Source organism: Leucoraja erinacea, chromosome 3 (assembly GCF_028641065.1).
Source record: "Leucoraja erinacea ecotype New England chromosome 3, Leri_hhj_1, whole genome shotgun sequence".
In the NCBI taxonomy this organism is placed as follows: Eukaryota; Metazoa; Chordata; class Chondrichthyes; order Rajiformes; family Rajidae; genus Leucoraja; species Leucoraja erinaceus.
The window spans coordinates 6,601,756-6,628,074 of record NC_073379.1 but is presented as its reverse complement, the minus strand read 5'-3'; the positions used below and the strand labels follow the sequence as shown (position 1 = coordinate 6,628,074).

General features: G+C 47.3%; 1 protein-coding gene across 10 annotated transcripts in view; it reads left to right on the top strand.

Moving 5' to 3' along the window:
- LOC129695115 (microtubule-associated serine/threonine-protein kinase 4-like) overlaps positions 1-26,319 on the top strand; it is a 462,908-nt gene that overhangs the window by 259,741 nt on the left and 176,848 nt on the right. For 2 of the 10 annotated variants that reach the window (XM_055631920.1, XM_055631914.1), the window contains exon 1: positions 11,509-12,308. The exons of the other annotated variants lie outside the window; for them this stretch is intronic. In XM_055631920.1, coding sequence (XP_055487895.1) covers positions 12,223-12,308 — 86 coding nt within the window. In that variant the 5' untranslated portion in view covers positions 11,509-12,222. Of the gene's footprint in view, positions 1-11,508; positions 12,309-26,319 lie in introns of those variants that run through there. 10 annotated transcript variants of the gene reach the window in all.

Sequence of the window (26,319 nt, the reverse complement as noted above, 5' to 3'; positions counted from 1 at the left end):
TGGGAGAGCTGGGAAGGGGAGGGGAAAGAGGGAGAAAGCAAGGACTACCTGAAATGAGTAGTCTTTGCTTTCTTAGAAAAGTCAAAGAAAGTACTTCAATGTCCTTTATTAGCAAAGTCTAATAAATTGCTTTCATGAATAACAAAGGAGAATTCAGTGCTGGCTGCCAACCCCATGAACGCAGAGACAACGTCTCCAAATTGATCGATTGATCGAAAGATACAGCATGGAAATTGGTCCTTCGGCCCACCATATCCACGATGACCATCGATCACCCGTTCACACTATTTCAATGCTAACCCGCATTCTTGTCCACTCCCTACACTTTAGGGGGCAACTTACTGCAGCCAATTAGCCTGCAGACCCTTTGGGACGTGGGAGAAAGCCGGAGCACCTGGAGGAAACCCACATGGCCACTTGGAGAACGTGCAAACTCCACACAGACAGCCCCTGAGGTCAGGATCGAACCTGGGTCTCTGCTGCTGTGAGGCAGTGGCTCTACCAGCTCTAATCGGCCCTCTGTATCTCGTCATTAGAAATTTGACACCATTTGATGTTTCTTTCACACTTTCTGTTTATTTCTTCATTCCAACATAAATTACATACGAGTCAATTTTATTCCAAATCTCACATTTTTTTGGGTAGTGATTTGTTTAGTTTACTTTTAGTTTAGAGATACAGCCTGGAAACAGGCCCTTCGGCCCACCGAGTCCGAACTGACCAGCGACCCCCACACTATCCTGCACACACTAGGGATAATTTTACATTTATACCAAGCCAATTGACTTACAAACCTTTACGTCTTTGGAATGTGGGGGGATGCCCACAATGTTTGTGCCAAACTAATCTTTAAAAAAGAAACTAGAAGTGGCGCTGCTGCCTTAGCAGCTGTGACTCTCCGTCTATTTTTTCTTTTTTTTGTTGTTTTCTTTTGTCCTGTTTTAGTTAATTTTAGTTTATTGTGTATGTGTGTGGGGGTGGGGGGAGAAACATGTTTTTGGTCCCTTCCTTCGGGGGGATGTGACTTTTTCTTGTCGTATCCCCCGTCTCCGTCTCCGTCTGCGCTGAGGCCTAATAGCGGAGCTGGCGGTCTCGACTTTGGAGCTGTGGCGCCGTTCCGGTAGCGGCGGCCCGACTTCGGGGCTGTGGCGGCGTTCTCGCGTTCCGGTGGCGACCCAACTTCGGGACTTTTGCAGCGTTCCGGTGGTGGTCTGACTTCAGGGCTGTGGCGGCGTTCCGGCGGCGGTGACCTGACTTCGGAGGCTTGGCTGCGGGCCCAGTGGATGACATCGTCGGGAGCTCGCAGGTCACAGGTTGGTGACCTGTTTTTCCGGAGCTCAGGCAACAACAGTTTCGTCCGCTGGACTGGAGGGTGGCAGCTTCGACCGCCCGGTCCACGGAGTTTGAACCGGCCCGTTCGCGGAGCTCGGATTCAGCCGTGGGACTGACTTACTTACCATCACCCGGCGGGGTCACAACATCGGATGCCTGGATCGCCTCAGCGCAGAGGGAGAACAAGGAGGGAAGAGACAAAGACTTTAAGACTTTTGCCTTCCATCACAGTGAGGATGTGCCTGGTGAACTCACTGTGGTGGATGTTAAATTTGTCTTTATTGTGTATTTTTGTTAATTTTATTATATGTATGACTGCAAGGCACTACATTTTTGTTCAGACCGAAAGGTCTGAATGACAATAAAGGATACTTTGACTTTGACTTTGATATGCTGGAATAACTCAGCGGGTCAGGCAGCATCTGTGGGGAACTGAATTGGTGATGTTCAGAGACCGGGGATGGGTCCTAACCAGAAACATCATTGATCTGTGTTCTCTAGAGATGCTGCATGATCTGCTGAGTTACTCCAGCACTTTTTTTCCCCTTGCACCTCCAATAAATCTATCTCTCCCACTCTCCCTCCATTCCCATCCATATCCACATGCCTGTCTAAGTGCCTCTTAAATGCCACGATCGTATCTGCAGCTTAAAGTACTGCGCACCTTAAGCAACTTTATCTTCCCATGGTTGCTCTTTGTCTAAAATGACCTTGTGTTTTAAGCAAGATCTGATGTCCCCAATGATCATTAGTGAGAGCAGCCAGCGATCCTAACGGTGGCTTTTTCCCTGTTGTGAAAAATCCATCGTTGAAATAACTGCATCAAGTTACGGATGAAAAGCTAAAGAACAACAAACATTTCCATCCATGGTTGCGAAGGGCATTTCTAAGTAGGCCCCCCTTGGTCATGAATATTCGCCACAGTCGGATGGACTACTGTCATTTCTATTTTTGCGCTTTAAAGGAAAGGCAGAATATACACAATCTACAAGGCACGGTGAACATTTCATAGTGCATCTTTTTGGAAGCAATTAGTTCATCGGCTGGCAGGCAAGCAGGCAGGCACAGACAACACTTCAATTTCACAAACAACCCCACGAGGCATTTTACCAACCCTCCCCCCTCTTCGTGCAACATTCCCCTCTCAGCAACCTTAGCAACTGGCCGGCAACCTGTCAACAGCACAGTCGGAGGATGAAGCAGCACAAAATCACTATTTAGTAATTAACCTCAGCAGATAGATCCCATAGAACTGCACGGCCAGACTGCTCAGCTGGATGAAATATTGCCTAACCTTTGGAAATGCCAAAGCAGAAGAAAATCTCAGGCTTTTCTTGACTGAGCTTCGGTAATAGATGTTTTGAATGAATGAATTAATGAATAAGTTTATTGGCCAAGTATTCACATACAAGGAATTTGTCTTGGTGCTCCACCTGCAAGTGACAACATGACATAGAGTGACAAGTACATACAGTGTATGTACACTGTATGACAACGACATACAGCGACAAGATGTTCTAGTACAAGGGTTCCCAAACTGGGGTTATCTGTACATATTTTTTCTCATTGACTGACTGTGTTTGGTTCTGGTATACCGGTATCTGTTCATCATTAGTTGTTCAGAAATAAGTGAAATGACATTGTCGTGTGCTATTAAAGTTGCCAGGGGTAAACGGGACGAAAAAGGTTGGGAACCCCTGTTGTAGTAATTTTTACAGTTTGCAATCCTGCTTTACTCAAACATAGTATGGATTATGCTTGTAGAAGCTAGTCCTAATGGCACTTGTATTGACTAATACGAGACAATAGGCGATAGGTGCAGGAGTAGGCCCTTCTAGCCAGCTCCGCCATTCACTGTGATCATGGCTGATCATCCACAATCAGTACCCCGTTCCTGCCTTCCCCCCATATCCCCTGACTCCGCTATCTTTAAGAGCTCTATCGAGACCTTCTGGGTTGGTTCCCCACCAGCAATCTGTTCACTGGGAATCTATTACAGGAGGGTCATAGAGTGATACAGCATGGAAACACAGGCTCTTCCGGCCCAACTCTTCCCTATCCCAATCAACTAACAATGCCTACATGAGAATCCCACCTCCCTGTGTTCCAGGAATCATAGGCTGCAGTTTGTATCCTTAATTAAATGATAGGTTCGTACACTTCTTGCTTGATTCATTCCTCTTTTCTTTTTAATCCAGGAAATACTATTGTGATGGGCACCGGCAGTTCCCCCAGGGTCTCTGCACACAGAACCAGTTAGACTTTTTGTCTTTCAGTGTAGCACGCACCGCCTGTATGTGTGTTGTGTGTGTGGACATGGTGCATTTACTTTCTCAGAATAAGCAAGGAGATAGATTACAACATTACTTCCTCAAGGTCAGCTGCAGGGTGGGGGGGGGGGGCAATCCGTGGGTCACGTGGGCTGGAGTTGGGCCGGGCGAGGAGAGGGACGACAGTTCACGGGACGATCCGGACGGAGGTGACGGCTGCAACGGGCCTTTGCGGCAGCTGGGGGACTGGGGAACGGTGCCCCAAAACTGGCCATTCTTGTATATAAACTCACTGGGCTGTTTCTGTGCATTCTCTACTGAACCGGGGATTATACTTGTAGTTTTATTTACTGACCTACAAGCCCGCACGTCTTTGGGGTGTGGGGAGGAAACCACGAGCACCTGGAGGAAACAGGGAGAACGTGCAAACTCCACACAGACAGCAACGGAGATCAGAATCGAATCCGGGTCTCTGGCGCAGTGAGGCATCAGCTCTACCAGCTGCGCCACCGTGCCCACCCCCAAGTCACTAAGCTAGTCATCCGTTTTAAATAAGGAAGATTTAGAAACACAGACATAGAAAAATAGAGAATAGGCTTGATGGGCCGAGTGGCCTAATTCTGCTTATATCTTATGAACATGATGGTTCAGGTGGGACCCTTCAGTCTGAAGAGGGCATACTGACCCAAAGGTATCCTGAGTCCATTTCCCTCCAGGGATGCTGTTTGTGCTGACCTGCAGCTCCATTAACAAGAGGGTGGGTCACTTCAGTTTACTTTTAGAGATACAGCACGGAAACAGGCCCTTCGGCCCACCATGTCCGTGCTGACCAGTGATCCCAGCACACCAACACTATCCTACACACATGAGGGACAATTTACATTTACAACAAGCCAATCGGCCTACAAGCCTGGACGTCTTTGGAGTGTGGGAGGAAACCGGAGATCCCGGAGAAAAAAAACACACGCGGGTCACGGGGAGAACGTACAAACTTCCTCTCATAGAAACATAGAAAATAGGTGCAGGAGTAGGCCATTCGGCCCTTCGAGCCAGCACCGCCATTCAATATGATCATCTCACCTTAAACCTGGTCTTCACTCCCCTTACAAGATACATTTAATTGTCATTTGGACCCCTTGAGGTCCAAACGAAATGCCGTTTCTGCAGCCATACATTACAGACACATAGACCCAAGACACAACATAATTTACATAAACATCCATCACATCGCTGTGATGGAAGGCCAAATAAACTTATCTCTCCACTGCACTCTCCCCCCCCCCGATGTCAGAGTCAAAGTCAAAGGCCCCGGCTGGCGATGGCAATTGTCCCGCGGCCATTAAAGCCACGCCGGGTGGTGCGAGGTCGCACACCGGGTCTTTGTGTTAGAGCCCCCGGCGTGCGCTCGCAGAGTCCCGCAGCCATTCCAAGCCGCTCGGGGCGGGGATGTAAGGCCCCGCTCCAGGAGCTCTTCAACCCCGCAACTCGGGCGGGGGAAGTCGCCGTTGCGAGAGCCCTGAAAAGCGGTCTCCCTCCAGGGACCCGCGGGGAGTGAATACACTCATGGGGTGTATTCATCTCATCTATTCTCTCATTATTCTATGCACGTCTATAAGATCACCCTTTAACCTCCTGCTCTCGAAGGAATAAAATCCTAGGCTGCTCAACCTCTCAGGCTATAGAACGTACAAACTCGGCACAGACAGCACCCGTATGCAGGATCAAACCCAGATCTCTGGTGCTCTAAGGCAGCAACTCTACCGCTGCGTCACAGAACCACCCTTACTTGAACGTTGGGGTTCAGCTCCAGCAGTAGAAAATGTGGAACTGAGTTTAAAACGGGCTAAAACTATAATAACAGAACAAGATGAAAGCTATGATCCAATTGCAATATAATTGCCTGGGTGCTTTGAATTACTAAACAGACTGACTCAGTTGATGAAGGCCTATTATCATTGTCTGCAGAGTAATTTCGTTCTTGTTTTTGGATTGAAATGTTATTATTTTTTGTTGCAGCAACATCCAGCAGAACATTGACAAGTTTTCATTTTCAAAAGTAAAACAAACATTTGGAAAAACTCTGAATTTAATTCCACAGTTATGGTTTTGATGCAAAGTACAGCATATTAGTGCTGAAAATTGGGATTGGATCGGATTAGAAAGTTATTTCATTGGATGCCAATGATCCGTCATCCCTACTGCTGTAGATGTTTAATTCACTGCGGTAGAGTTGCTGCTTTACAGCACCAGAGGCCCGGGTTCCATCCTGACTGCAGGTCATAGAGTCATAGAGTGATACAGTGTGGAAACAGGCCCTTCGGCCCAACTTGCCCACCCCGGCCAACAATGTCCCAGCTACACTAGTCTCACTTGCCTGCGTTTGACCCTTATCCCTCCAAACCTGTCCTATCCATGCCTTTTCTTTTTTTTTCCCCATTATATACAATGTCTATATATTCACATATTATGTTATGCTGCAGCAAGTAATGTCCCATCCAAACAGTCCTGACTTGACTCTTGACTCTTACCTGTCTGATTGTTTCTTAAACAATGGGATAGTCCCTGCCTCAACTACCTCCTCTGGCAGCTCGTTCCAAAAGTTACCCCTCGGATTCCTATTAAATCTTTTCCCCTTCACCTTGAACCTATGTCCTCTGATCCTCGATTCCCTGACTCTGGGCGAGAGACTGTGCATCTACCCGTTCTATTCCTCTCATGCCTATACGGAGTTTGTACGTTTTCAACGTGACCTGGTGGGTTTTCACCGGGTGCTTTGGTTTCCTCCCACACTCCAAACCTGACGTACAGGTTTGTAGGTTGCATGACATGTGTAAAATGTCCCTGGTGTGTAGGATAGAACCAGCGTCTGGGTGATCGCTGATCTTTGTGGACTCGGTGGGCCAAAGGGCCCTTTTCCACACTGTATCTCTAACCTAAACATAAAGATAGCGGAGTCATCTTAGAATAAAGGGGAGGTCATTTAAGACTGAGGTGAGAAAAAACTTTTTCACCCAGAGAGTTGTGAATTTATGGAATTCCCTGCCACAGAGGGCAGTGGAGGCCAGATCACTGGATGGATTTAAGAGAGAGTTAGATAGAGCTCTAGGGGCTAGTGGAGACAAGGGATATGGGGAGAAGGCAGGCACGGGTTATTGATAGGGGACGATCAGCCATGATCACATTGAATGGCGGTGCTGGCTTGAAGGGCCGAATGGCCTCCTCCTGCACCTATTGTCTATTGTCTATTGAATCGGGACCCTTCTTCTGATAGATTGGACTGGGGTGGGGTGGAAAGAAAGCTGGGAGAGAGGAGGGGCAGGACAGAGCACAGCTGATAAGAGGTGAACACAGGAGATGGGGTTATTTGATAGGGGGGTTCATGTTCATAAGTGATAGGAGTAGAATTAAGCCATTCGACCCATCAAGTCTACTCCACCATTCAATCATGGCTGATCTATCTCTCTCTCTTAACCCCACTCTCCTGCCTTCTCCCCATAACAACTGCCACTCTTACTAATCAAGAATCTATCTATCTATCTCCGCCTTAAAAATATCCATTGACTTGTCGTCCACAGCCTTCTGTGGCAATGAATTCCACAGATCCACCACCATTGTTGGACAAAGGCCAGAGATGTGGAGACGGGTGTGAGCCTGAAAGGGTAAAGAGTTGGAGATTGTCAATGTGTAGGTAGGAAGGAACTGCAGATGCTGGCTTACACCGAATAAAAATGCTGGAGTAAGTCAGGCAGATTCTCTGGATAGAAGGATGTTTTGGGTCGAGACTTCTTCAGATCTTGTTCATCTTGGGGATGGGAAATTTGTGAATTGTGCATCCACACACATTGGAGGAGGAGGGGGAAAAGCCATTGCCAGGTTTGATGGGAGGTTGGGGGGGGGGGGGGGGGGGGAGGGCATGTTTCTATATATCTATATGTACAAGAAAACCATACTTACATTTTGATTGAGTCTTACGACAGCTCAGATGTTTCTCTATTATTTTAATATGTATTTACATTTTTAAACAGTTATTCAAATACTTTTAATGATGATCCTTTCACCTTGGTATATAAACTCACTATTGATCTGGTTATCCCATTCAAATGCTGTACTGTGAATGTTAGCAATCTATCTCATTGGAGACCATCGGACTATCTATAATTGAACCTCACTGGACTTTATCTTGCACTAAATCATGTATCTGTACACTGTGGACAGCTTGATTGTAATCATGTATAGTCTTTCTATTGACTGGTTAGCATGCAAACAAAGAGCTTTTGTTGCCTGATAACGGCTGGGAAGAAACTCCCTGAATCTGGAGGAGCGCCTTTGCAGACTTCTATACATCTTGTCTGATGGGAGAGGGGAGAAGAAGGAGTGACTGCGGTGAGACTGGCCCCCGATTATGCTGCTGGCCTTGCCGAGGCAGCGTGACGTGTAGATGGAGTCAATGGAAGGGAGATTGATTTGTGTGATGGTCTGGGCTGTGTCCGCAATTCTCTGCAAATCTAAATCTCAAGAGTCAAGAGTCAATTCAAGGGTGTTTTATCGCCATGTGTCCCAGATAGGACAATGAAATTCTTGCTTGCTGCAGCACAACAGAGTATGTAAGCATAGTACATAACGGGAGAAAGAAAAATAAGTTCAGTGTGTGTATACACACATTCACACATACTCAATAAACAAATATAGTGCAATAATAATAATAATAGTCTGTTGTAGCTCAGAGCTTATTTGATGCTGTGTTTAATAGCCTGATGGCCTAATGTTCCTGAACCTGGACGTTACAGTTTTCAGGCTCCTGTACCGTCTTCCTGAAGGCAACGGTGAAACCTAAAGCAGCAGTCCCGATGGATAGTTGGCTTCCAATGAAATAACTTTCTAATCGGATCCGATCCCAATTTGAAGCGGTCATGGAAAGGTTAAAGTGAAGTAGGATTTTCAGATGTGCAAGAAATAAAAAGAATGAGTTTTTCAGTATGGAGAGGAATTGTGTGAAGTAAAGAGAATTCTGCCATCCTCCAGTCTCCCGTCACCACACCAGCGTATAGCAATGCTTCTGAAGAAGGATCTTGACCCAAAATGCCATCGATTCTTTTTCTCCACAGATGGTGCCCGACTCGCTGAGTTACTCCAGCATTTAGTTACACCTCAGCCAGGGCTCCTGCAACTTCTTCTCTGGCTTCCCATGGTGTCCACAGATATATCTGACTAGGTCTCCTCCAAGGAGAAGTTTGGATGTCTGCTCAACGCCAATTTTTAGCCCACCCCTCTTTTCCCAAACCACAAGTAGGTAGCTTGCAATTGGGTGGGAAGCCATCAAACCTTACACCTCCCATTCAGCACCTTAAAGAGAAAAGAGGTCCTTCTGCAGTTGTACAGGGCTCTAGTGAGAACACACCTGGAGTATTGTGTGCAGTTTTGGTCTCCCAATGTGAGGAAGGACATTATTGAGGGAGTGCATCATAGTAGGTTCACCAGGTTAATTCCTGGGATGGCAAGGCTGTCATTTGTTGATAGAATGGACCAGCTGGGCTTGTATACTCTGGAGTATACTCTTAGAAGGATGAGAGGGTATCTTATTGAAAGATATAAGATTATTCAGGGTTTGGACACGCTAGAGGCAGGAAACATGTTCCCAATGTTGGGGGAGTCCAGAACCAGGGGCCACAGTTTAAGAATAAGGGGTAAGCCATTTAGACGGAGATGAGGAAGAACTTTTTCACACTGAGTGTTGTGAGTCTGTGGAATTCTCTGACTCAGAGGGCGGAGGAGGCTGGTTCTCTGGATACTTTCAAGAGAGGGCTAGACAGAGCTCTTAAAGATAACAGAGTCACGCGATATGGGGAGAAGGCAGGAACGGGGTACTGATTGGGGATGATCAGCCATGATCACACTCAAAGGGCCGAATGGCGTACTCCTGCACCTATTGTCTATTGATTGTCTATAAAGAACCCACAAGAAGGACTCAGCAAGATCGGGGGGCCGCAGAGAATAAAGAGGGACACGGAGGCGGGGAGGAGAAGGAAGAGGGACCATCGGGAGTACATTTTCCCTGAACATAGTCACCTTTGATCTGTGTTTTCACACCTTCCCCTTCCATATCTCTGTGCCTCCCTCTCCCCTGACTCTCAATCTGAAGAAGGGTCTCGACCCAAAACGTCACCCATTCCTTTTGCTCCTGAGATGCTGACTCTCCCGCTGAGTTACTCCAGCATTTTGCATCCGCCTCCGGGACCGTGTTGAACACATTTTGCAACGTTGTCGGCGCCCTTTAGGCGGCGGCTCTTTGCATACCTGCGTACAACTGCCTCTAAATGGTGGCCGATTGGGAAAGGGGGAGATGCAGCGAGACCTGGGTGTCATGGTACACCAGTCATTGAAGGTAGGCATGCAGGTGCAGCAGGCAGTAAAGAAAGCGAATGGTATGTTGGCTTTCATTGCAAAAGGATTTGAGGATAGGAGCAGGGAGGTTCTACTGCAGTTGTACAGGGCCCTGGTGAGACCACACCTGGAGTATTGCGTACAGTTTTGGTCTCCAAATGTGATGAAGGACATTATTGCCATAGAGGGAGTGCAGAGACGGTTCACCAGACTGATTCCTGGGATGTCAGGACTGTCTTATGAAGAAAGTCTTATGGATAGACTTGGTTTATACTCTCTAAAATTTAGAAGATTGAGAGGGGATCTTATAGAAACACAAAATCTTAAGGGTTCGTAAGGATCCCGATGGGGAGCATCAAGGGGTCACAGCTGGAAAGGGGAAAAATCAAAACCGAGATGAGAAGAACTTTTTTCACGCACAGAGTGGTGTGAATCTCTGGAACTCTCTGCCACAAGGGTAGGCCAGTTCTCTGAGGGAGTTAGATGGGCCCTTGTGGTGAATCTGTGGATGGAGAGAAGGCAGGTACGGGATACTTTTGCCCATGATCATAGAATGGCTGTGCAGAGGCCAAGTCATGTGGACCTATGATGGGGTTACTTTCCGATAAATCGAAAATATCGGAAGTCGAAAACGCATTTAATACAATGTGATGACGTGTCCGGCAGTGACGTGCGGCTCACGGCCGCTGCCCGCGTAAAGTCGGGAGATATCGCAAGTCGAAGCATCGTAAATCGGGAAGCATCTGCACTGGATGCAAAACAAAGAATTTCACCTTCACATGACACGGGACAAGTACACTCTGAGTTGAGGGTGGTGAATCTGTGGAATTATTTGCCCCAGAAGGCTGTGGAAGCCAAGTCAGTGGATATACTTGAGGCAGAGACAGATAGATTCTTGATTAGTATGGGTGTCAGGGGTTATGGGGAGAAGGTTAGGAGGGAAAGTTAGATCAGCCATGATTGAATGGCGGAGCAGACTTGATGGGCCGAATGGCCTAATTCTACTCCTATCACTTATGATCTTATGACAACAATGTATCAATCAATCAACCAATCATAACTCAAAATACAGGCTGCAAGGCACATTGCAGAAGGATTGAAAACCTTCTTCAGTCTGAAGAAGGGTCTCGACCCGAAACGTCGCCTATTTCCTTCGCTCCATAGATGCTGCCTCACCCGCTAAGTTTCTCCAGCATTTTTGTCTCCCTGCAGAAGGACCAGGTTGGCAGCAAAAAGCTAAACGTGTGTTATGTATGTGTATATATACCCATGGGGATAATAATAGAGGGACCTCTGTGATACGCATTGTATAACCATGCCTGGGCTTGTACTTGGACCAGGAGTCCCAGTGCTGGCTGTGTGGTCTCCTGTTCCTCTACTGTAATTATCTTTACCTGCCCGACACTGAGAGCAACCTTTGTTGTACTGAAAGCAGTCGAGGGTTTGCGGTGTGAGTGTGCAGGAGTAGCCTAAGGGGAAATAAATGAAATGCGTTTTCGGGGAGGAGGGGTGGGGTTAGCTTTGTCTATTTAACTTGAGATCCTTGTAAAACTTGCGATATTTGAAGCCAGAAATGAGGATGAAGTTTGTGAACTTCTGCTTGAGCCTCAGGTGCTGTTGTTCACAGGTGGCTCCCTCCTGACTGCACGGAATGGTAAACTCCGGATAGATGATTTACTTACCTTGTGTGTGTGTGTGTGTGACCAAACGCCGAGAGGGGGTGTCTCCGACTGTGTATGTGTGTGTGTGGCATTGTGTTAGTGCAGCGTGGCCTCTCTCCACCACTGTAACTGGACTCCGGGAGATCGCTTGCGGGATAACACGAGCAATAGTGAAACAAACAAAGTGCCCCAAGACGGGGGTCTCGACCCGAAAACACCACCCATATAATATCCCGTCTCTCCAGAGAGATGTCCCCTGCCTGACCCCCACTGAGTGACTCCACAGCATTTCGTGTCTGTCGACCTAAGGAACAAAGTGTGTCCCCTTTAAAAGCCAAGCGCAGCGCAGTGAGTGTTGTCGGAGAAGTTTGTTTGACTTGGACCAGGGTTTTTTGTGTGTGGGCAGACGTTCAAAAAAACAAAAGCAGCACAGCTCTTGGGCTGGGCTGATCTGGAAACGCCGGGGCGATGCTTGCCACCGGAGGCTTGTTGGAAGAGTCGCCACCCAGCAGCTGAGTCGTGGAAGAGCCATCTCTGTTGCCGGAGTGAACTGAAGCGTTCTCGTCTGCACCACCACCATGTCCGACTCCAGCTTGTGGTCTGCGCTGTCAAACATCTCCATGTCACATTTTCTCAGCCGGGCCCGACTGCGGCGATCCAAGAGGTAAGACATTCAATCCTGGACAAGGATTGTAGTATAGTTAGTATCATTTGTTTGTCTTGTATGGATCTCATTGAAACGTATAAGATTGTTAAGGGCTTGGACACGCTAGAGGCAGGAAACATGTTCCCGATGTTGGCGGAGTCCAGAACCAGGGGCCACAGTTTAAGAACAAGGGCTAAGCCATTTAGAACGGAGACGAGGAAACACTTTTTCTCACAGGGAATGGTGAGTCTGTGGAATTGTCTGCCTCAGTGGGCGGTGGAGGCAGGTTCTCTGGATGCTTTCAAGAGAGAGCTAGATAGGGCTCTTAAAAATAGCGGAGTCAGGGGATATGGGGAGAAGGCAGGAACGGGGTACTGATTGGGGATGATCAGCCATGATCACATTGAATGGCTGTGCTGGCTCGAAGGGCCGAATGGCCTATTCCTGCACCTATTGTCTATTGTCTATTGTACTAGGGTGGTGGGTACTGTGTTTTTGTGTGTTGTGAATACTATTTTAATATTTGAATAAATATTTTTGATTTAAAAAAAAGAGTAAAGTAACTTGAGGCACTTTTTAAAAAAAAGTGTTTGGTGTATTTTTGTTTTGGCTGAAGGGAACGTTTGCTTCCTGGTTTAAATTCTGTGGGGTTTGCAGCTGCCTGGCATTAATATTCTATCATTCCGCATCACGCTCAAGTGTAATGTTGACATACACATGGCAGCTACGTGTATGTGTGCGTGTGTGTGTGGTAACCTGGTGATCAGAGCTGAACTTGGAGACCTGTGACTCAGCTTCTGTGTAACTTGTAATCCATTAGCTGTGGCGTTGTAAACCTACCGAACGCTTCTCTGAAAATTGGCCACACAGGCAGATTGAGCGGACAAGAACGGTTCTAGCAGCAGAATTAGGCCATTCGGCCCATCAAGTCTACTCCGCCATTCAAATCATTGCTGATCTATCTCTCCCTCCTAAACCCCATTCTCCTGCCGATAGACAATAGACAATAGGTGCAGGAGTAGGCCATTTGGCCCTTCGATACAGCACTGCCATTCACTGAGGTCATGGCTGAACATCCACAATCAGTACCCCATTCCTGCCTTCTCCCCATATCCCTTCTCTTTAAGAGATGTGCAGTGAAATGAAAGTGGCAATGCTCGCGGACTTTTGTGCAAAAGACAAACAACCAAACAAACTATAAACACAATCATAACACACATATTCTTTTACATAATAAATAATGGAAGGAAAAACGTTCAGTAGGGTTAGTCCCTGGTGAGATAGGCGTTTACAGTCCGAATGGCCTCTGGGAAGAAACTCTTTTCTCAACCTCTCCGTTCTCACCGCATGGCAACGGAGGCGTTTGCCTGACCGTAGCAGCTGGAACAGTCCGTTGCAGGGGTGGAAGGGGTCTCTCATGATATTGTTGGCTCTGGAGTTGCACCTCCTGATGTATAGTTCCTGCAGGGGGGCGAGTGAAGTTCCCATAGTGCGTTCGGCCGAACGCACTACTCTCTGCAGAGCCTTCTTGTCCTTGGCAGAGCAATTCCCAAACCAGATGGTAATGTTCCCGGACAAGATGCTTTCCACAGCCGCTGCGTAGAAGCACTGGAGGATTGCCTGAGGTGGTAAAGGCGCTGCCTTGCCTTACTCACGAGTGCTGAGGCGTGTGATGTCCATGTCATATCCTCGGAGATGTGGACTCCCAGATATTTAAAACAGTTCACCCTATCCACAGGATCCCCATTTATCCTCAATGGAGTGTACGTCCTCGGATGATGTGCCCTCCTAAAGTCCATGATCAGCTCCTTTGTTTTTTTGATGTTCAAGAGGAGGCTGTTATCCTGGCACCAGAGTGCTAGATCAGCCACCTCCTCCCGGTAGGCCTTCTCATCGTTGTCTGAGATCAGGCCCACCACCACAGTGTCATCAGCAAACATAATTATTGAGTTGGAGCTGAACCTAGCCACACAGTCATGTGTGTACAGGGAGTACAATAGGGGGCTGAGGACGCAACCCTGGGGTGATCCTGTGCTCAGGATGAGGGACTTCGATGTGTTCCCTCCCATCTTGACTACCTGGGGCCTGGCGGTGAGAAAGTCCAGGACCCAGGCACACAGGGAGGTGTTGAGCCCCAATTCCATTAGCTTCCCGGCCAGTCTGGTGGGGACTATCGTGTTGAAGGCTGAACTGAAGTCTATGAACAGCATCCTCACGTAGCCCCCCTTCTGGCTGTCCAGATGGGGGAGAGCGGTGTGCACTGTATCTCTAAACTAGTAGTTTTTGTGAAGTTATTACATCATTCACTGCTTTGATGTCCGATGGCCCTGACCCAGGATGGAAGAGGACTAAATGGCCTGTCCCACTTAGGCGATTTTTCAGCGGACTGCCGGACACTGTCAAGTTGCCGGCAGTCGCACAGTGTACGGTAAGTTCTTTAAAAGAGGGGAGGAGGGTGGGAGAAACATAGAAACATGGAAAATAGGTGCAGGAGGAGGCCGTTCGGCCCTTCGAGCCAGCACTGCCATTTATTGTGATCATGGCTGATCATCCCCAATCAATAACCCGTGCCTGCCTTCTCCCCATATCCCTTGACTCCACTAGCCCCTAGAGCTCTATCTAACTCTCTCTTAAATCCATCCAGTGACTTGACCTCCACTGCCCTCTGTGGCAGGGAATTCCACAAATTTACAACTCTCTGGGTGAAAAAGTTTTTTCTCACCTCAGTCTTAAATGGCCTCCCCTTTATTCTAAGACTGTGGCCCCTGGTTCTGGACTCGCCCAACATTGGGAAAATTTTTCCTGCATCTAGCTTCGCTAGTCCTTTTATAATTTTACATGTTTCTATAAGGAACCCCTCATCATTCTAAACTCCAGTGAATACACGCCTAGTCTTTTCAATCTTTCCTCATATGACAGTCCGGCCATCCCACGGATCAGTCTCGTGAACCTACGCTGCACTGACTCATTCACAAGGATGTCCTTCCTCAAATTAGGAGACCAAAACTGTACACAATAGTCCAGATGTGGTCTCACCAGAGCCCTATACAACTGCAGAAGAATGAGGGAGAAGGAGTGGAGACAACTTTTAAGAAGCCAGAGATACACGGCTGTGAAGCTTGGCGGACATTTAACATTACCGGTCGGTTATCCTTGGTTCTGGAAACTACTGCTTACGTTTTTTTTCCCCCAATGAGCCAGTGAAATTCATCGGTCAGCACCAGCTACAACCTAAGAGAACCTCCGAGAAACTTCGATCTCCTGGTGACCCACCTACGGCACGAGAATTCTCGCTACTCTCCATGGCGGCTTCATTCTGGTCACCGCTAATTTTTCCACATGTTGAAAAATTCACGGCGACCATAATGAGGCCGCGACTAGTTCCCAGAATGCGGGAACTCCTCACGACCATGAAGGCGACTCCCCGGTAACCACCCGCGAACATGTGGCGACCGTGTAGTCTCCTGCAGTCGCCTAAAAAGTCGCCTAAGTGGGACAGGCCCGTAAGGATAACAACATACTTACTTACTTACTGCCTATGATGCCTCCTGGCATGTAGGGCAGCAGGGAAGGTCCTCCACTCCTGTCTGTTCTGGGCCAGCTTCTGGACACTACCCCAGGTCAGGTCCAATGTTTTGATTTCCTCCTCTACAGTTCGACACCAGGTGGATTTTGAGTCTCCCTCTTTTCCTTTTCCCTTCCGGTGTCCAGTGCAGGGCTATTCTTGGGATGCTGTCAGGTTCTCTGAATCATCCTAGCATCTGTCGATAGCCCTGGAGGTCCATCACGCCCAGGAGTGTTGATTCCTTCAGTTGCTGTTTCCGTAACATATTTGTTTTACGAGACAGGGTTGTTAGCTCTGTGCTCAACCTCCAACCTGGAGGACCAGTGGATCACTCTTCGTCTCGCCTCTACCCTTCGACCTGTCCAGCACGGGAGACCCTAACAGGAGACCAATCTCCCGCTGGCATAGCTCTAGGGGTCACTGAGACACACACAAGCTCCCCGACCACGACAAGGTTGCAATCCAAAGGGGAGAAGGATGACAACAGAGTTATCTTAACTGTTTCTGTTTCAACTGGGAAGATTTACAGTGGCTAATCCCTTCCTATACCTGGACATTACAGCAGTCAGGCTCCTGTACCTTCTTCCCTGTAGGCAGGGGTGAAGTGAGAGCGTGGCCAGGCTGGTGGGGTGGGGGGTCTCTGATGATGCTGGCTGCCTTTTTGATGCCGCATCTTCTGTGGATTCCTCTGATGGTGGGGAGATCAGTACCAGTTTGCCACTTTTTTTTGTCATCTCCGTCGTTCCTGGACGTTCGTGTTGTTGAACCAGGCCCTGATGAAACCAATCAGTATGGTCTACTTAGAATAGTCAAAGGCTTGGATAGAGGGGGGTGTGGAGAGGATGTTTCCACTAGTGGGAGAGTCTAGGACTAGTGATAGCCTCAGAATTAAAGGATGTTCTTTTAGAAAGGAGATGAGGAGAAATTTCTTTAGTCAGAGGGTGGTGAATCTGTGGAATTCATTGCCACAGAAGGCGGTGGAGGCCAAGTCAGTGGATATTTTAAAGGCAGAGATAGATTTTAGATTTGAACGGGTCTCAGGGATTATGGGGAGAAGGCAGGAGAATGGGGTTGAGAAAGAGAGATTGATCAGCCGTGATTGAATATAGAGACATACAGGGATGGTGATTATATGTCAATATACAGGTACAGAATGGTGGAGTAGACTTGATGGGCCAAATGGCCTAATTCTGCTCCTGTTCTGCTCCTATCACTTATTGACGTTTAGAAGTTGGGTCACTGGGCCTGTTTCCATGCAATATGAATAAGAGGAGTGGTGTATGAGCAAGACCAGTGGGGACCTCTTGGTAGGATTGGGATGCTGGTTTCAGTGGGGCACCCATCAATACAGCATGTGACACCACTCAGGCAGCTCCTTCAACAATGTGGCCAAGGGGATTTAGTAATGATCACATACGGCATGCGTTGACCTGATTAGACATACTAAATAAATCTCCAGCCTCTCGTGTAAGAGCACCTTGAGAGTACAACAGTGGCAATCAGGCTACTGGGTCGTGAGAAATGATGGAGGAGGACACTTTTATTTTCGCAGCAGGAAAAATAAATTTGGAAACTTTGCATAAAATCGCCTTAATGCCTCTTAATGTTGTTAAAGTAGTGTTGATGATCATCCTGCCGCTGTTTCATGAAAGTCCTATCGAGATTGAGATCATCCTCAGATGCACCGAGGTACAGTGAAAAACTTTTGTCGCTTGCTGGCCAGTCAGCGGAAAGGCTGTACGTGGATACAATCTTTTACAAGGTTCACAGAATGGCAGGGCCTGGTTTCTCGGTGTCGGTTTCAACATTGTGTGCTCCGTTGATCTCTTGGAAGTTCTCTCCCCTGCCATCGTTTAGACTCTCAGCTTTGACGGTGGGGTTTGCACGGAGTTTGTGCATTCCCCCCGTGACTGTGTGGGTTTTCTCCGGGCGCTCCAGTCTCCTCCCAAACTCCCAAGACATGCAGGTTCATAGGTCAATTGGCCTCTGTAAAGGGCCTGTCCCACTTACGCGATATTTTTCGGCAACTGCCACGTCAGTGGTAGCCGAAAATGTTCATCTTGTTGAAAATTCAGCAGCGACCAGAAAGACGCTACGACTCTTTGGGCGACTGAGGAGACGACTCACGGCCATACAGGTGACACCCTGGCGACATGCCGCGGGGTGAAGCCTGTACGGTCATGAGTAGAGGCCCAAAGAGTCGTACCTTGTTCTGGCCACTGCTGGATTTTCAACATGTTGAACATTTTCGGCGACCTACTGCGACTATGACGGATGCCGGCAAGTCACCGAAAAAAATCACGTGTGTGGGACAGGCCCTTAAATCGTCCCAAGTGTTTATGATAGTGCTAGTGTATGGGTGATCGCTGGTCAGAGCGGACTCGGTGGGCTGAAGGGCCTGCTTCCACGCTGTATCTCTAAACTAAACTAACAGTTCAGGCAGCATCTGTGAAGGAAAAGAAAGTTATAGTTCAAGTTGATATCCCTTTCTGAGCCAAATGTTAAACCTCTCTAAACAACATCACAAAAATGATTTAGATCCAACAGTCTGTTCCAATAGCCGACCTCCGAGGCCGACTTTGCAGGGCAAGGCACAGTGACAAGCCTTGTTTAGCATGCGATCCATCAGTTTGGATATACTGCACATAAATACAATCAGTTCAAACTCAAATACAATAGATAAAAAGAGATTTAAAAGAATATCGGATGGTACGCTGGGAAAGAATTTCTATGCTGCGACACGATCTTGGTGTGGCATCTTAACACAGCGTGGACACAGTCCCTAGGGTTGGCCCATGCCAACCTACATGCCCCATCTACACTAGTCCCACCTGCCTGCGTTTTGGCCCACATCCCTCTAAACCTGTCCTATCCATGTACCTGTCTAAAGGGCCAGTCCCACTTGGCTGTCATTTGCGTGTAATTTACGCCACATCATTTACACGTCACGACACGCACGTTGTGACACGCACGTGATGCGTGCATGGTGCCCATTACGCGCGCATGGTGTGTGATGACATAGGCAGTGACACGCGGTGTCCCAGGATTTTGTGATGTACAAAATCTTCACGCGCTATCTGCGTGACGCGCAAATGACGGCCAAGTGGGACAGGCCCTTAAATGTTTCTTAAACGTTGCTGTCGTATCTGCCTCAACTACCTCCTCCAACAACTTATTCCATGTATCTAAGACCGTTTCTGTAAAAGAAAAATTGGCCCCTCAGGTTCCTATTAAATCTTTCCCCTCTCACCTTAAACCTCTGTCCTCTGGCTCTTGAATCCCCCACTGTGGGTAAAAGTCTCCGTGCATCAATTGAGTTTATTGTCACGTGTACCGAGTTGCGTGCTAACCAGTCAGAATTTATCCTATCTACTCCTCTCATGACCTTGTACACAGAGATCTTGTATACCAACGATGGCAATTGAAAGGTGGTAACATAAAGACATTCCCTCAGACACAGAGCGAATGATGAAATGGTGCCAAGACCTGGTGACTCTTGCATATGGACTCTTGCAACCAGACTTCAGATATAACTCCGCCTCCTGCCACCTGCAGATGTTTTCGGATGACTCTGTAATTGAGGGCTGCACCGGTGAGGGGAGGGAAGGTGAATACAGAGGTGCAGACAACGACTTTGTTGAGTGGTGTGGGCTGAATCACCTGCAGCTCAACAACGACAAGACTAAGGAGTTGGTGGTGGACTTTAGGAGGAGAGGAACACCCCTGTCCCCTGTCTCCATCAATGGTGTGGATGCGCAGTTTACCTGGGAGGACAAATACCTTGTAGTGTACCTGGATAGTAAACTGGACTGGTCCAGGAACGCTGAGGCCCTGTACAAGAAGGGACAGAGCCGGCTGGACTTTTTGAGAAGGCTCCGCTCCTTCAACATCTGTAGTAAGATGCTGCAGATGTTCTACCAATCGGTGGTGGCCAGCGCCATCTTCTTCGCTGCCGTGTGCCGGGGCAGCAGGGCGAAGGCTGCGGACGCCAACAGGATCAACAAACTCATCAGGAAGGCTGGCTCCGTCCTGGGGGCGGAGTTGGATTCATGGTGAGGTTGGTCTTGGAGGGGAGGATGCTCCTCAAACTACGGAGCATCCTGGACAATACAGCTCACCCCCTCCATGACACACTGGTCAACCTGAGGAGCACCTTCAGCAACAGACTGGTTCCACCAAGATGCAGCACAGAACGCCACAGGAGATCCTTCTTCCTGTGGCTGTCAAACTGTACAACTCCTCCCCCTTCTGTCGTGGGTGTAGACTGCCTCCCCTTCCCCCCCTCCCCTCAATCACTTTAATTTCATGTAGTTTGTGTTTTATGACTGTGGGCAGAAGTTCTATCCTATCGTATCATGATGTTGATTAGGTTTATTTTCAACAGCACAGCTTTTTTGGTTTTTAGTTTAGTTTCGGTTAGCGCGGAAACAGGCCCTTCGCTGTTTTATCTCAAAGGCTGCCATCACATCTCAGAGGTAAACACAAAATGTCCTCCTGTGCCACCCTATCATTTGCATCATTTCAGTGTTTCCAATATTGGTATTGGTTTATTATTGTCACGTGCTCCGTGTTGCGGTGAGAATGTTTTGTTTGCGTGCTATCTAGTCAAATCTGATAATGCTATCCGTGACTCCAATCAAGTCGTCTACAAGTGGGTCTGGTGGAGCAAAGCACGAAAAATGTAAAAGGGTGAAGAGGTTGCTTTGGATGATAGTAGATGCTGTTCTCGGATCAACATGCAATCGCCAAACTCTTCTGCAATGGAAAATGGACCATTGCTCTGTCGACGACAAGCCACTCCTTGCTATATCGATAATGAGCAAATTGCACTTTGAGATCCTTTCAAACGTTAGCGCAGCGGTAGAGTTGCTGCCTAATGCCCCTGTCCCACTTTGGAAACTTGAACGGAAACCTCTAGAGACTTTGCGCCCCACCCAAGGTTTCCGTGCAGTTCCCGGAGGTTTTGATCTATACTTCTTTTGTCTACCTCGGATTATCCTTGATCAGACTTTGCTGGCTTTACCTTGCACTAATCATCATGTGTAAGAAGGAACTGCAGATGCTGATCACCCATTCCCTGTCTCCAAAGATGCTGCCTGTCCCGCTGAGTTGCTCCAGATGTTTATCTCTATCTATTGCCTTATCATAGAAACATAGAAACATAGAAAATAGGTGCAGGAGTAGGCCATTCGGCCCTTCGAGCCTGCACCGCCATTCAATATGATCATGGCAGATCATCCAACTCAGTATCCTGTACCTACCTTCTCTCCATACCCCCTGATCCCTTTAGCCACAAACGCCACATCTAACTCCCTCTTAAATATAGCCAATGAACTGGCCTCAACTACTTTCTGTGGCAGAGAATTCCACAGATTCACCACTCTCTGTGTGAAAAATGGTTTTCTCATCTCGGTCCTAAAAGACTTCCCCATCATCCTTAAGCTGTGACCCCTTGTACTGGACTTCCCCAACATCGGGAACAATCTTCCTGCATCTAGCCTGTCCAACCCCTTAAGAATTTTGTAAATTTCTATAAGATATCCCCTCAATCTTCTAAATTCTAGCGCGTACAAGCCGAGTCTATCCAGTCTTTCTTCATATGAAAGTCCTGCCATCCCAGGAAACAGTCTGGTGAATCTTGTCTGTACTCCCCCTATGGCAAGAATGTCTTTACAAACTGTAAATGGATCGATTGTAACCGTCACCGAGAAGCTGGGCCATGCTGTTCTGTGAACCTTGTAAAAGATTGTACCCATGCATTGTCTTTCCGCTGACTGGTTAGCACGCACCAAAAGCTTTTCACTGTACCTCGGTACACGTGACAATGAACCAAACGGAACTGAGAGATCCTCACATGCTTTAGACACATGGATGGCACGGTGGCGCAGTGGTAGTTGCTGCCTGACCGGGGTAGAGTTCGATCCTGACCACGGATGCTGTCTGTACGGAGTTTGTACGTTCTCCCAGGTTCAGGAACGGCTGCTTCCCTACAGCCATCAGGCTATTAAACACGACAACAAATAAACTTTGAACTTATTATTGCTCTGCGGGTGAGGCAGCATCTATGGAGCGAAGGAATAGGCGACGTTTCGGGTCTCGACCCGAAACGTCACCTATTCCTTCACTCCATAGATGCTGCCTCACCTGCTGAGTTACCACATCATTTTTGTCTACCTTTGATTTTTCCAATATCTGCAGTTCTTTCTTAAATATTATTATTATTATTGCACTATATTTGCTATTTATTGAGTATGTGTGCATGTGTATACACACACTGAATTTTGTTTTCTCCCGTTATGTACTATGTTTACATATTCTGTTGTGCTGCAGCAAGCAAGAATTTCATTATCCTATCTGGGACACATGACAATAAAACACTATTGACTCCCCGTGCATGACCTGCGTTGGTTTACTCCGAGCTCTTCGGTTTTCTCCCACACTCCAAAGATGTACAGGTTTGTAGGTTAATTGGCTCTGTGTAAGTGTAAAAACATGTCCCTTGCGTGTGTAGGATAGTGTTAATGTGCGGGGATCGCTGGTCGGCGTGGACTGGGTGGGACGAAGGGCCTGTTTCCACGCTGTATCTCTAAACTAAACTCAAGTTGTCAAGCCATTAATTTGTCATTGTCTTTCCAGTTTAGATGGCCAATGCAACTTCTTCCGTTATGAAAATTAGTTTTGAAAGTCATTCATCATCGACAAACTTTCTTAGTGTTGGTTGCGCTGTTCAACTTATTTGATTTTAAAAAATAAAATTGGTACATTGCACCATTAGATTATGAATTCAGTGGATCTTAAAACCATTAAAAAAAACATTGTTAATTGTGCCTTTGTGTGTCACCTGTCAAGGAAGCTATCAATAATAAATCCAAAAGACAATATTTGAATTGCAAATGTCCCATGAATTATTATTGCAACAACCCAGATTTCTGTGCAATGTATGTTTGGGGTTGCTTTTAAGCTCCATCATCTGGGGATTTAATGAAACCTCAGCAGATTTGTCTCATGTTTTTTTAATTGAGATTGGCATGAAACATTGACATCAAATCTGTTACATCCTGTTACTGTCTCTCACCGCAGTGTCATGAAGTAGACACTGGTTAATTTGGTTGTGTGTAACACTTTATGGTTGGGAATGGATAAAACAAGCTTGTACACTTGTGCAATCTCTTCATTGTGTTTCATCCAGAAGCATAAATCCATAAGTAACAGGAACAAGATTTAGGCCATTCGACCCATCAAGTCTACTCCACCAGCACACACCAAATGCTGGAGTAACTCAGCAGGACGGGCAGCATCTCTGGGGAGAATGAATGGGCGACGTTTCGGGTCGAGACCCTTCTTCCGACTGATGTCAGGGGAGGGGGACGAGGCAGAGATAGAATGTCGCCGGAGACAGTGGGACTGGTGGGAGAAAGGGGGAGGGGATGGAGAGAAAGGGAAAGCAAGGGCTATTTGAAATTAGAGAAGTCAATGTTCATGCCGCTGGGGTGTAAACCACCCAAACGAAATATGAGATGCTGTTCCTCCAATTTGCGCTGGGCCTCACTCTGACAATGGAGGGGGCCCAGGACAGAAAGGTCAGATTGGGAATGGGAGGGGGAGTTGAAATGCTGAGCAACCGGGAGATCAGGTTGGTTTAGGCGGACTGAGTGGAGGTGCTCAGCGAAACGATCACCAAGCCTAGCCCCCCTCCCCTGACATATGCCTGAAGAAGGGTCTCGACCCGAAAGGTCACCCATTCCTTCTCTCCAGAAATGCTGCCTGACCCGCTGAGTTACTCCAGCATTCAGTGTCGGCCTTCAATTTAAACCGGCATCTGCAGTTCTTTCCGACACAAGTTTACTCCGCCATTCAATCATGGCCACTCTTATCTCTCCCTCCTAACCCCAATCTCCCCATTGCTCCTGACACTCGTACTAATCAAGAATCTATCTATCTCTGCCTTAAAAAATCCATTGACGGCCTCCACAGCCTCCTGTAGCAATGAAGTTCACAGATTCACCAACCCTTTGGCTAAAGAAATTTCTCCTCATCTCCTTCCTATAGGTACGTCCATTTATGCTGAGACTGTGCCCTCTGGTCCTAGACTTCCCCCACCAGTGGAAACATCCTCTCCACATCCACCCTATCCAAGGCTTTCACTATTCTGTAGGTTTCAAGCACAGTGATTTGATGGGGCACATGTTTCTGAACACAGCACATGCAGCAAAGAAACTGGCCCTTCGGCCCACAATACCCATGCCATGAAAATGATGCCAAGTTAAACATCTCCTCTGACTGCACATGATCCACATCCCTGGGCCTATTCCTTGTACCGGCCCCTAAAGCCTCTTAAAACCCACTATCGTATTTGCCTCCCCCCTCTACCCCTGGCAGTACGTCCCAGACACCCACCACACTGTTTAAAAATAAAATGTCCCCTTTAAATGTTGCACCTTTCAGCTTAAACCTATGCCCTCTGACCTTTGACATTTTCATCCTGGGGTAAAAGGTTCAATGTGTTTTTGATGCTTCAAGAAGACTTCCAGAGTTCTGTTTGTTCTATTGCACACCTCAACCCCATCTACCTTTGCCTCTCAACCCATGACACCCTTACTAAATCAAAGTAACCGTGCACTGTGGACGGCTCGATTGTAACCATATCTTTCCACTGCCCGGTTGGCAGGCAACAAGAAGCTTTTCACCGTCCCGCGGCACACGTGACAATAAGCTAAACTAAAGTCAACTCACCAGGCCCCACGTTCTTGTGCTTGTATTTCATTGTGACCATAAGGCCAAAATGGAATCATTCGAGTTACTCCTACACTCGCTCCTTTTTGTCAAGGACTTTAAGCACGTTAAAGAGCCTGTCCCACTTTCACTAAAAATGTGCTATATAAATAAGATTATTATTATTATTATATTATTATAAGCTAAACTAAAGTCAACTCACCAGGCCCCACGTTCTTGTGCTTGTATTTCATTGTGACCATAAGGCCAAAATGGAATCATTCAAGTTACTCCTACTTCCGTTCCTTTTTGTCAATGACTTTAAGCACGTTAAAGAGCCTGTCCCACTTTCATGACTTAATTCACCACCTTTTTTACTCGTGGACATTTTTCATCATGCTAGAAAAAACGCCCCGACCTACTTGATGCCACGAGTACCTACGACTAGCATCACGACCTACCTACGACCTCGTGACGACCATGCTGCGAGTATGAGTCGAGGGAAAACTCGGCAGAGGTGGTGAATTAGGTTGTGAAAGTGGGACAGGCCCTTTACCAATCTTGGGGAAGATCAGCAGCACCAGTGCTTTGACATTGATAAAAGGGAGGCTGTGTTTAATGGTGAAGGTGGGACATGGAGCAGAATCGCAATGCTTAGCCGTCAATTCTTATCCCTGTTTACATCTATTGCTCAAGTACCCTCTGCAGTAAAAAAAGATTTGCAGAACACCAACGTTTCCATGTGTAGGAATGAACTGCAGATGCTCACGTGTATGACCAAAAAATGATGAAAAACTGTGGAATACATCTCTTCTAATTCTGAAAGCATTACAGGTATATTGTTCTGCACTGCATAGATGATTCTTTTTTTTTTTTTCGGTTTGTCAAGTTAAATTTTTACATGCTGTGCTGAGAAATGTTTGTTTAGGGTCAGAGGTCAAACAGGACGGGTCACGTGTGTGACATGTTGTGTTCACTTTCTAAAGAATGGCTCAGATGCTGGTTTATACCAAAGACAGAAACAAAATGCTGAAGGGTGTCGACCAGAAACTTCACCCAACCATCCCTTCTCTCCAGAGATGCTGTCTGACCCCAGCTGAGTTACTCCAGCACTCTGTGAAACGTCACCTATTCCTTCTCTCCAGAGATGCTGCCTGACCCGCTGAGTTACCCCAGCACTCTGTGAAACGTCACCTATTCCTTCTCTCCAGAGATGCTGCCTGACCCGCTGAGTTACCCCAGCACTCTGTGAAACGTCACCTATTCCTTCTCTCGTGAGATGCTGCCTGAACCGCTAAGTTACTCCAGCATTCTGTGAAACGTCACCTATCCCTTTTCTCCAGAGATGCTGTCTGATCCGCTGAGTTACTCCAGCACTCCGTGAAACGTCACCTATCCATGTTCTCCAGAGATGCTGCCTGACCCGCTGAGTTACTCCAGCACTCTGTGAAACGTCACCTATCTATGTTCTCCACAGATGCTGCCTGACCCGCTGAGTTACGCCAGCATTTTGCGTCTTTTCATTTCTGGCTAGATTCCCAGCAATTCCACCTTGCCTTAAAAAATAAAATAAAACGCATCTTTCATTGCCTCTGCGCTTGTCTAGAATGGCCATTCTCTGTCAGGCTTAGAGATAATCCTCAGTAATTGCGGACAGTTTGTGTGGAAAGTGGCAATGGGGGACTATTTTGTGGCTGAGTATTTTGTGGCGGACACAGACCACTGCCATTCCCATCTTAATTTGGTCTGTGG